At 36.3% G+C, this 11,448-nt stretch overlaps 1 protein-coding gene across 1 annotated transcript; it reads left to right on the plus strand.

The window, feature by feature from the left end:
* The first annotated feature begins 580 nt into the window (after positions 1 to 580).
* Positions 581 to 7,525, plus strand: LOC136830570 (uncharacterized). The gene is made up of 2 exons (XM_067090086.1): positions 581 to 3,748; positions 5,914 to 7,525. The coding sequence occupies exon 2, from the start codon at positions 5,998 to 6,000 to the stop codon at positions 7,108 to 7,110; it is 1,113 nt and encodes a 370-aa protein (XP_066946187.1). The 5' UTR covers positions 581 to 3,748; positions 5,914 to 5,997; the 3' UTR covers positions 7,111 to 7,525.
* Positions 7,526 to 11,448: the final 3,923 nt, after the last annotated feature.

Genomic DNA, 11,448 nt, shown 5'->3' on the forward strand with positions numbered 1-11,448 from the left:
TGTACGTTTTATATAATAATGGCTGAATAAAGAGCCATCAAAGAATGGTTTTACACACCACCACTCGCCACCAGCTACTCAGTAGTCACTGGGAGGTGGGAGCCTGGGAGGTATTATGGGTCGGTACTCCTGTCTTATAGGAAGGGGCCAGCGAGTGTCGAATTGTGGCAACACTGCGTCCTCATTTTACGATCGGCCACAAGAAGTGTGGAACACTCTTTTTAGGTGTTTATTGTTGCCATATATATTATTTTCTTATATCATATGATTCATTTACCAATATTCTCGGTCATTTGCGTATTTTATATATGTTTATATAATGACTGAATAAAGAGCCATCAAAGAATGGTTGTTTACGCCGAACTATGTAGCAGTAGAAGTGGATCGCTAGGATCGAGCGTTGTCTTGACTGACTTATCGAATGCATACGGTAGCCGAGTGACAACTTTAGTTTTCCATCTTATTAAGGTAATGTGGTGATTTGAGAAACCACACACAATTTCTGTGTATATGTGAATCCATGCAGAGTTTCTGTGATTGAGGACTTGATTTGTTTTGTTTGTTTGTGTAACCTAAAAAGTGAAGTTTAAGTTTGCAGAAGTATTGGAACTTTAGTTTGTATGAAAAAATGTATATTTTGGCATAAAGTTTGTTATGAGATTGCCCTTCTGTGCTTGAGTTTATATTTGAGATTGTAACTTTGTCATCATCAGTATGAAACCAAAATTGTAATGTTCCATTTGTCATGAGTGAAAGTATTAAATTTGTAAAGCTAATTTGAGTTTATGAAGGGACAATATCATTTTGTAACGCTTATCTCATTATTTAACTGTGACTTATTTGCCACGAGTCATTTCTAATGTCGTTGTTTCCCGGCAGGCAGAAGGCGTCTGGAACAGCTACAGATAAGTCTTCCATGTTTGTAAGACTATGTTTTTTTCGAAAAAGATAGTCATGTCCTATCTCCAAGACCTTGGTAGCTGTGGGAATCATATTTGTAAATCTTATATTCATTGAGATTTTGGTACCTTAGCAATAAGCTTTAGTAATACCTACCTATGACTGACTTGTTTGAGATTTTCATTAACTAGAGTACCCTGATAGCCTATTTCGTGTTTACATTGCTTACCTACCAAGTGGACTCTTGATTTTCATACTAGCTATATATCTGTTTCAGTTACATTTAAGTAATAAACGTGGTGTTCAGTAAGGTGAGGCATTAAAGCCTGTGATGTAATTTTGGTGTACTAGATATATATATATTTTTCTTAATTATATTTTGTTATAAATTTGTAACAAGCTTTTCATTTGAACCTAGACCTAATAGTAGTAGCTATATCTTGCATCAAGTCAACAAGCTACGGTAGGCGTTGGGTTGTTAGCCTAAGCTTAGAACTTATGGTGATTGTACCAGTGGGAGTAAGCCACTACAGTACCTGTCAATGTACAGATTTAGTATAGTACTAAGTACCTCAGAAACTTTACAGTTCATAAGTAACATCTAGGCCAGTGATTACTTAGCTAACCTAGAGTAACCTATCTATTCTAATGTGTTCATTCACCACTGAATGAATAGTTCTGCTAGCCCAACATCACTTGTTGGATGAATGATCAGTCTTATGTTCTGTAGCTTGCAGTTAAAGGGTGGTTGTAGACTGATTCAATACAGGGTGATAGCAAGCACCACTGGAAGCAGTTGTTTAGCCTAGTAGGCTATATTGTATTCACCACACCCTTGAACTTTGGTCCTTCGAACCGGATATAATGTTAATTAGCCTAACCTACTTGCGACAGTGTTTACAAATATGATTTCTTAGGTCTGGAGAATAAGTTCAGATTAGCTATGAGCAGATGTTTGCTTGAGAAAATTTACCTACTTGGTTTGGATTTTGTGTACCTTTTCTAGGATTTAAGAAATTTGTACCAAGTTACTGTTATGTAGCCTAGCCTACTACATTACCCATTTTTGTAACGTCAATTACTTTTGACTATCATTTATTTTGTGTTGTGCATAGCCTAGCCTATGTACGTAAACCTGATTTGTTCCTTAGTGGGAATGTTTTGTATGTGATCTGATTTTGTGATATATTTTGTTAACCTTGTCAGTAGTAATGGCTGCTGCGGTTGATGAATCAAGTCATATCTTAGATATAAGGTTGTTTGTGACGACCTGAGGGATATCATTTCCTTATTAGAAGATGAACTTAAAGTAACTCCTTCACCTACCCTCCGTTCTTTACAGTTTTCTGAATCTCAGTTAGCAAGGGAATATGAGTCCTTTGAAAACTTATGGTCAGTTTGCCAAGATGCCATTGATAGTTCTGAATATGATAAGGAGTGTAGAGACCACAGAGCATTGAAACGTAATGCATGGAAACTACAAACGGATCTTAAGTCTGCTATAGACTCTAGATTAGCTCAGTCACCCCCTGTGGGACAAACTTTCTCTAATCCCACTCCTAGTCAAGTGGTAGTACCTGCAAAGCACCTTCCCCATCCTAAGTTACCAGAAATAAAGATTCCTGAATTTAATGGGGAATTAAGTCATTGGAACAGTTTTTGGGATTCCTTTAGTAGCCTCATTGATAGTCGTCAAGACATTGATCCAGTGTTGAAATTTAATATGCTTAGATCCTATCTCAGAGGTAAAGCCTATAGAACCATAGAAGGCTTATCCATAACAAATGATAATTATAGTGTTGCCCTTAAATTGTTGAAGTCTAGATTTGCAGATGATAAGCAATTGCTGCAACAACTACATTTACAGCTTATGAATATGAAACCCCAGAACATACCCTTAAAGATTTAACAGATTTTCGTTTAACATTTGAACGTTTGTTATTGCAAATAGAAAGTGTAACCAAAGTACCTTGTGATGACTACTTGCTCAAAGATATAATTTCAAGAAACTTAGTGTTCAAACTTTAGAGTATCTATTCAATAAGTACAGTACTTATGACCTGACACTGCAACAGCTTTCAAATGGAATTGGTCATCTTATAAAAGTCATGGAATGTTCCCAGTCCCTTTCAGATCAGTCTGTAAACTCAACGGGTAATCAGACTTCAAATTTAAGTTCACATTCAAAGACAAGACATAATCAAAACTTTAATAAGACCAATAGCATTTCCAAGCAAGTAACAGTGTCTTCCCAAAAGTCAAATGTTAACACGGCAAATTCATCTAAAGTTCAGACCTCATGGAATAGGCCTTGTATGTTTTGTTCAGAAACCCATAGTTCTAAGCTTTGTTCAAAGTATCCTACATGGGAATCTAGGAAAAATAGAATAAGAGATTTAGATTGTTGTTTTGTGTGTATGAAGAAAGGTCATAGAGCTTCAGATTGTAGAGTAACACCAGAGTGTAGACATTGTAGTGGAAAACATCATACATTTCTTTGTATGAAACTAATCAATGGTAGTGCCTCTATTAACCAAGTAGCAACTAACCCTTCCCAGGTAACATCTAATAAAGGATCTAACCTAAGTAGCAGTGAGTCTCCTACCAGTCAGGTGTTAGTCGGTAATGGTAAAGGGTCTAGAACCGTAACTGTAGCTGAAAATTCTAACAGTATTGTCAGTTCAGTACAGACTGATACTCAGACCGAGAAAGTTCCTTTGACCTCAACAGCACTTCCTACCGCTATAGTTAAGATTTCAGGATCAGGTGTCCGGGAAGTAGTTCGTGTCTTTTTAGACACTGGAGCCCAGCGCACCTTTATTCATTCTGCTTTAGCATCCCGTCTCAAGTTGAAACCTATGTACCCCATTTCGCTCAAACTTATCGCATTTGGCAATCATGTTCAGACTGTAACCTGTGACGTCGTTCGTGTTGTTGTGCGTGTTGGTACACAGCGTATTCCTATTTTTGCTGTAGTTTATGATGAAGTGAATACTGAGTTACATATACCTGGTATTGCTAGTGTTGCAAAGAAACTCAAAGAAAAGGGAATCAAACTTGCTGATCCATATATTAACTCAGATGTCATCAGTGATATCGGACTTGTAATAGGTGCTGATTATTACTCTAGATTTGTGACAAACAGTACTTTTTGTTCAGGAGTTGTACTTTTAAGTAGTCCAGCAGGTTCCATTATTTTTGGACCTATGCCAAAATGGGCAGATGGCTCTCAGACTGTTAATAACATTAGCGTTCAGCATTCGTTTTTGCCGCGTATTGGAGTTCAGTTACCAGAGTCAGAATTGAATCAAATTGAAAACCTTTGGAAACTTGATGTTGTAGGTATAAAGACAGAAACCCTTACACCAGAGGAAACTCAGTCAGTACGTCACTTTGAATCTACTTGCCAAAGGGTAGGCAATCAATATTTTGTCGAGTTACCATTCAAGAGTGATGAAAGACCAGCGACTAATTATCGTAAAGCTTATGGTCAGTTGAAGTCACTTTCCAAATCCTTTGCTGCTTGTCCAGGAATTTATGAACAGTATTCCAAGATATTCAGTGAGTATTTAGATTTGGGATTCATAGAGGAAGTAGACAACCCAGAAGTCATAGATGGATTGACTTATTATCTTCCGTATCATTCAGTGTACAAAATTCCCCTACCACTCCAATTAGAGTGGTGTTTAATGCTTCTAGTAAAGCAGACTCAAAGTCAAAGAGTTTGAATGATTGCTTGTTAACTGGACCTAGCCTAATCAGTAAACTTGTTGAATCTCTTGTTGAATTTCGTACTAACCCGGTAGCAGTTGTTGCAGACATATCGAAAGCATTTTTACGCACAGGTATTTCTCAAATTGTAGGGACTATTGTAGGTTTTTATGGTATGACGATCAAATGCTTCAGAAAGTTGTCACCTATAGATTTAAAGTAGTCCTGTTTGGTGTAACATCATCTCCATTTTTACTTCAGAAAATACTAACCTATCACCTAGAGAATCATTCTAATCCATTAGCAAAAACTTTGATTTCACGTTTTTATGTAGACAACTTTGCTCATACTTATGTACATGTAGACCAGCTGAAGAGTGACTATCCTCAAATTAATGCTATTATGTCTGAAGCATCTATGCCATTACAATGTTGGGTGAGTAACAATTCAAAATTTAATGAAGATATTGGTATTAATCAGGAGAAACTAAACTTACATGATGTTAATGTTCTTGGTATCTCATGGAATTCTGTCAGTGATGAAATATCATTATACCAAAGTAAGAAAGTATGTAAGGAGGAGTGTATGCATCATCAAATCACCAAAAGATTAGCATTATCTGTAATTTCTAGTGTTTTTGATCCATTAGGATTTTGTCACCAGTTTTGATCAAGGGAAAGTTATTTATACAGAAGCTTTGGAAATGTAAATATTCTTGGGATGAACAGTTACCCGAGTCATTAGTTCAAGAATTTCAGAGCATTTGCCAGAGTCTCAGTCAGATCTCTGCCATTAAATTCCCAAGATGTGTAATTAATCAAACATTTCAGATTTACATATCTTTTGTGATTCATCAGCAGTAGCATATGGTTTAGTAGCTTATGCTGTGGATTCAGGAAACAAATCTAGTAATCTCCTTATGAGTAAAGTTCGAGTAGCACCAAGCCCTCCACTTACCATTCCCAAATTAGAATTACTTGCACTCACACTTGCAACACGATTAGCTAAGACCCTCTTATCCAACAATGAATTTGGATTTAGAAGTTGTACATTGTGGACTGATAGTGAAGTCACAATTAGTTGGGTATATCATGATAAATCTCCGGAAGTATTTGTGAGAAATAGAGTTGCTGAAATTCGCACCTTACGAAGAGATTATAATTTGTGCATATTACATGTTCCCTCCAGTCAGAATTCTGCAGATTTAGTAACTCGAGGTGTTACCGTTTCAAAGTTAGCTAACAGTTTGATGTGGAAACATGGACCTTCATTTTGCTTAATCCTTTTGAGTACCCGCCTCAGAAGGAATTTGTTTGCAATTCTGCAGTAGTATCAGAAATTTTAGTAGAACCAAACATAATCCAACCTATTTGTCCTGTATTTGATATGGGAAGATATTCCACTCTTACTAAAGTAATGAGAGTGATATCAAAAGTCATGAAATTTTGTAATAAGTATTTCCCTGATAAATTCAAGTTGAATACTTTACATTCCTGCATAAGATTAGCTCAGTTACAGAGTTTTCCTACTTTATTTGAATATTTGAAACAGCCAGAGAAGAGTCCTAAACCAGCTACAGAAATTTTGAATTTGGCCAAGCAACTTGATATGTTTATGAATGAAGACCAGTTGATTTGTTGTGGAGGTAGATTACAGAACTCAGATCTGTCTCCTGAAACACAATGTCCAATTTATTTACCTGCCAAACATCCCTTGACCAAATTAATCATAACTCATTATCATAATCATCATTGTCATTGTGGGTTAAGTCAAACATTGCTGGGTCTTAGACAGCAATTTTGGATATCAAAAGCCAGAGTCATTATAAAGAATATCATTAGTAAATGTGTGCTATGTAGAAAGGTAGTTGGTAAGACTATCCCTCGACCAGGTCCACCTCCCCTACCAGAGGAGAGAGTCCGATATGTCAGACCATTCAGTTCTGTTGGAGTAGACTTTACTGGATCTATAACTATTGTTGATCCTGCAACTGCTAGTGACAGTGAACGAGTATATGTTTGCCTGTTTACCTGTACTACCTCAAGAGCAGTACATCTAGAACTGTGTAGTTCTCTTACTACCTCAGAATTCTTATTAGCCCTTCGCCGATTTGGTGCAAGGTTCGGTGTCCCGTCTGTTGTCATTTCTGATAACGGTACCAATTTTAGAGGAGCAGAGAGATTTCTTAATGATATCAAAGATGAACCAGAAGTAAGAACATATATGCAAGATAACAACATAGTGTGGAAATTTAACACCCCTCGTTCACCATGGAGTGGTGGTTTCTTTGAGAGACTGATTGGAAGTGTCAAGAGTAGCCTTCATAAATCTCTCTTTAAGAAACGCATCTCATTTAATGAGTTACGCACTCTTTTATGCGAAATTGAGTGTATTATCAATTCTCGTCCACTTACCTATTTGTCAGAAGACATCCGAGAGGAGTATCTCAGTCCTTCTCATCTGATATATGGAAGAACAGTAACCTGTTCCCACCTCTGAATTCCTTTGGAGCGGATGTTCCATATAGAGAAAATTTGGATTTGAGAGTACAGTATGCTCGACTGTCAGACCTATTGAAGAAGTATGAGAAAGTGTGGATGAATTCTTACCTCACATCACTGAAGGAAAGACATTTAATTTGTGCCAAAGACAAATCTTGTTTGGTGAAAGTTGGTGATTTAGTACTTGTGCTAATAGAAAATAAGACTAGAGCCAATTATCCTTTAGGGTTAGTTACCCAGTTAATAAAGGGCAATGATGATGTTGTCCGGAGTGCGATAGTTCATACAGCAGATGTAGAATATATGAGACCTATTTCCAAATTAATTCCATTAGAATTGCATCATGAGGTGATTCCTGATGTGGAACCCATAGCATCACCGATTCCTCCGGCAGTACCCAATGCACCGCCTAGGCGAAACGCCATGCCGCATGCAAAGCGGAACAGTTGCGCAGAGATTTAATAGATAATGATCTCTTGTGAGGCCTTACTTACAGTAGTTAGATTAGTCCTACACCCCTTTTTTGGGGAGAGTGTGGTGATTTGAGAAACCACACACAATTTCTGTGTATATGTGAATCCATGCAGAGTTTCTGTGATTGAGGACTTGATTTGTTTTGTTTGTTTGTGTAACCTAAAAGTGAAGTTTAAGTTTGCAGAAGTATTGGAACTTTAGTTTGTATGAAAAAATGTATATTTTGGCATAAAGTTTGTTATGAGATTGCCCTTCTGTGCTTGAGTTTATATTTGAGATTGTAACTTTGTCATCATCAGTATGAAACCAAAATTGTAATGTTCCATTTGTCATGAGTGAAAGTATTAAATTTGTAAAGCTAATTTGAGTTTATGAAGGGACAATATCATTTGTAACGCTTATCTCATTATTTAACTGTGACTTATTTGCCACGAGTCATTTCTAATGTCGTTGTTTCCCGGCAGGCAGAAGGCGTCTGGAACAGCTACAGATAAGTCTTCCATGTTTGTAAGACTATGTTTTTTTCGAAAAGATAGTCATGTCCTATCTCCAAGACCTTGGTAGCTGTGGGAATCATATTTGTAAATCTTATATTCATTGAGATTTTGGTACCTTAGCAATAAGCTTTAGTAATACCTACCTATGACTGACTTGTTTGAGATTTTCATTAACTAGAGTACCCTGATAGCCTATTTCGTGTTTACATTGCTTACCTACCAAGTGGACTCTTGATTTTCATACTAGCTATATATCTGTTTCAGTTACATTTAAGTAATAAACGTGATGTTCAGTAAGGTGAGGCATTAAAGCCTGTGATGTAATTTTGGTGTACTAGATATATATATATATTTTTCTTAATTATATTTTGTTATAAATTTGTAACAAGCTTTTCATTTGAACCTAGACCTAATAGTAGTAGCTATATCTTGCATCAAGTCAACAAGCTACGGTAGGCGTTGGGTTGTTAGCCTAAGCTTAGAACTTATGGTGATTGTACCAGTGGGAGTAAGCCACTACAGTACCTGTCAATGTACAGATTTAGTATAGTACTAAGTACCTCAGAAACTTTACAGTTCATAAGTAACATCTAGGCCAGTGATTACTTAGCTAACCTAGAGTAACCTATCTATTCTAATGTGTTCATTCACCACTGAATGAATAGTTCTGCTAGCCCAACATCACTTGTTGGATGAATGATCAGTCTTATGTTCTGTAGCTTGCAGTTAAAGGGTGGTTGTAGACTGATTCAATACAGGGTGATAGCAAGCACCACTGGAAGCAGTTGTTTAGCCTAGTAGGCTATATTGTATTCACCACAGGTAACTTAAATATATTTAATTTTTTAATACATTTAAAAAGTTATTGTAATTAACTTGACAAGGGAAGTTCTTTGCAAAGTGTTACTGTAAATGTAATTAATGTGAAGATCTATATAATAGTCTTATTATCATTTAATGCCATAGCATGTCAAGAGACCCTGGTAAAGATAGACATTTAGTTTTTCCTGTTAACATATGTTTACGGAAATTGATCATGAGAATGTGAAGGAAAGCATATGTTGTTTTATATACGTTAGATTTTGCCGATGAATGAATGATATTAAATTCAGGCGAGAATGGAAGTCAGTGGTGTGGAAATGTGGTAACACTGCGGCCGTTGGCAAAGCCAACACCTCCTTCCCCCGCATTTGGCAACAGTAGGCGGGAGTTTTAACGAATTTGTGACAATTCTTGTGGTTTTTGGGATTTAGTACGTTATTGAAATGGTGATATGCTCTTTTGGATGCTGTAACACAAAAGGGACATGGTTGGAAGTGAAAAGGTTAGTTTTTATCGCTTCTTTAAAGATTCCGATGTGTGTAGGAAGTGGGTGAACATCTGCAGAAATGACCATATATACACCAAGAACACAAGAGTGAGTTCAGTTCATTTTCAACAGAGCGATTATGCAAGAAACCTCAGGCATGAATTGCTTAACTTCTACCCTGCAAACGCAAGAAAATTGAAGGATTATGCCATGCCGAACAAACGTTTACTTCTGCATGATAGTGCCAACGGTGATTCAGGTATTTAACATCTTGGCGCTAGTTTGGTTTAGTCTACCCGTTACATTTTAAAATTGTGGATAAATAGATTGACTAAAGGCTTATGTGACTACTTCTGTGCATAAATATATCTTCCGTTCGATTTCTAACGTAAGTAAACCATATTTGGCTGGTAAAGAGGGATAAGATTGAAATTAGGCCTAGACCTATGTGTAGTTAAGAGTAATACAAAGGGAATTTGTTGTCAACACGAGAGAGAAAGACACGAAAGACACATTATTTTGAAATTGTTTTCATGTGCATGGAAAGACCTATAATTTGTCTGGCAAAAGAAGGGGATAGTTAATTTCGAAAGAGATAGAGAGATAAACTAAGAAGAGAGCGTTTTGCATAACTTAATGAGCCATAGGTTTATAAGGATAATTCTAGCAATTAAAGAGCATAAACATTATATATCTTCCATTCGATTCCTAATGGAAATAAACCATGTTCACAGGTTAAGGTTTAGAAAAAATTGTAATTAGACCTAGACCTATGTTTGTTGAGAATAACTGCAGAGAAAACGCTAGTCAATACGAAAGCGAGAGAGATGGCAAAACTTTATTAGAATTGGTTTCATGTATATGAAATAGCCCGAAATTTGTTTGGTAAAGGAGGAAGGTTATGAGAGAGAGAGAGAGAGAGAGAGAGAGAGAGAGAGAGAGAGAGAGAGAGAGAGAGAGAGAGAGAGAGATTACTAGGGATTTTCATGAATATGAATGTCTACTTCTATCAGGGGTTAGTAAGATGAAAATGGTAGTTAACTATATATATATATATATATATATATATATATATATATATATATATATATATATATATATATTCCTTACAATAAAGAATGCAAAGGCCTATTCATATGAATGAAAAAACGGAGTAAATTTCCCTTGTATGTGTGTATATATATATGTGTGTGTGTGTGTGTGTGTAAGGTATAGGGGAAATTTACTCAATTTTTTTCATTCATATGAATAGCCCTTTTGCAATTTTATTGTAAGGAACGTCAAGGTGATGAAATACACGTATATATATATATATATATATATATATATATATATATATATATATATATATATATATATATATATATATATATAGCCTTTCTGTGATATAAAATAAGTCTTTAAGCTATTTGGGAGGGTTCATAGCACATAAGTTCAGGAATAAGTATCCATCATTAGGTTCAGCTGATACAGGTGGAACAAGTAGTATTACCTTCGCCGCCCTGTGCACGATAGGTCTAACCTACTTTAGTCTTATGACGTGATTTCTGCTTACTTTCATATAACAGGCAATATAAGGAACTTTATTATTAAGATCATCTTTGAAGAAAAACTATGACAAGCACGCAGCATTCACACTAGGAAGGAATTTTGTCAGTCATGATTTTGTTTTTTTGTAAAAGAAAACTACTGAGATGGCTTTGTCTGTCCGTATGCACTTTTTCTGTCATCCCTCAGATCTTAAAAACTACGGAGGCTAGAGGGCTGCAAATTGGTATTTTGATCATCCACCCTCCAATCATGAAACATTCCATTGGAGCCCTGTAGCCTCTGTAGTTTTTATTTTATGTAAGGTTAAGGTTAGCCATACATCGTGCGTCTGGCACCTCTAGAGGTGCCACCCTCATCTGGGAAGCAACTGAGCACTGGCCGGTAGTGGCTGAGAGTTTCTTACTGCAGCACATCGAGAGGTTCATACAGCATTATACGCTATACAGAAAACTCGCTTGTGCCGAAGAAACTTCGGTGCATTTTTTACTTATTTATTTTTTACAGC

The sequence above is a fragment of the Macrobrachium rosenbergii genome, chromosome 4 (genome assembly GCF_040412425.1).
Source record: "Macrobrachium rosenbergii isolate ZJJX-2024 chromosome 4, ASM4041242v1, whole genome shotgun sequence".
In the NCBI taxonomy this organism is placed as follows: Eukaryota; Metazoa; Arthropoda; class Malacostraca; order Decapoda; family Palaemonidae; genus Macrobrachium; species Macrobrachium rosenbergii.

What these genes read in the sequence shown, in the direction of transcription:
- LOC136830570 (XM_067090086.1), top strand. Translation starts at nt 5,998, where the DNA reads ATGGGAAGATATTCCACTCTTACTAAAGTAATGAGAGTGATATCAAAA.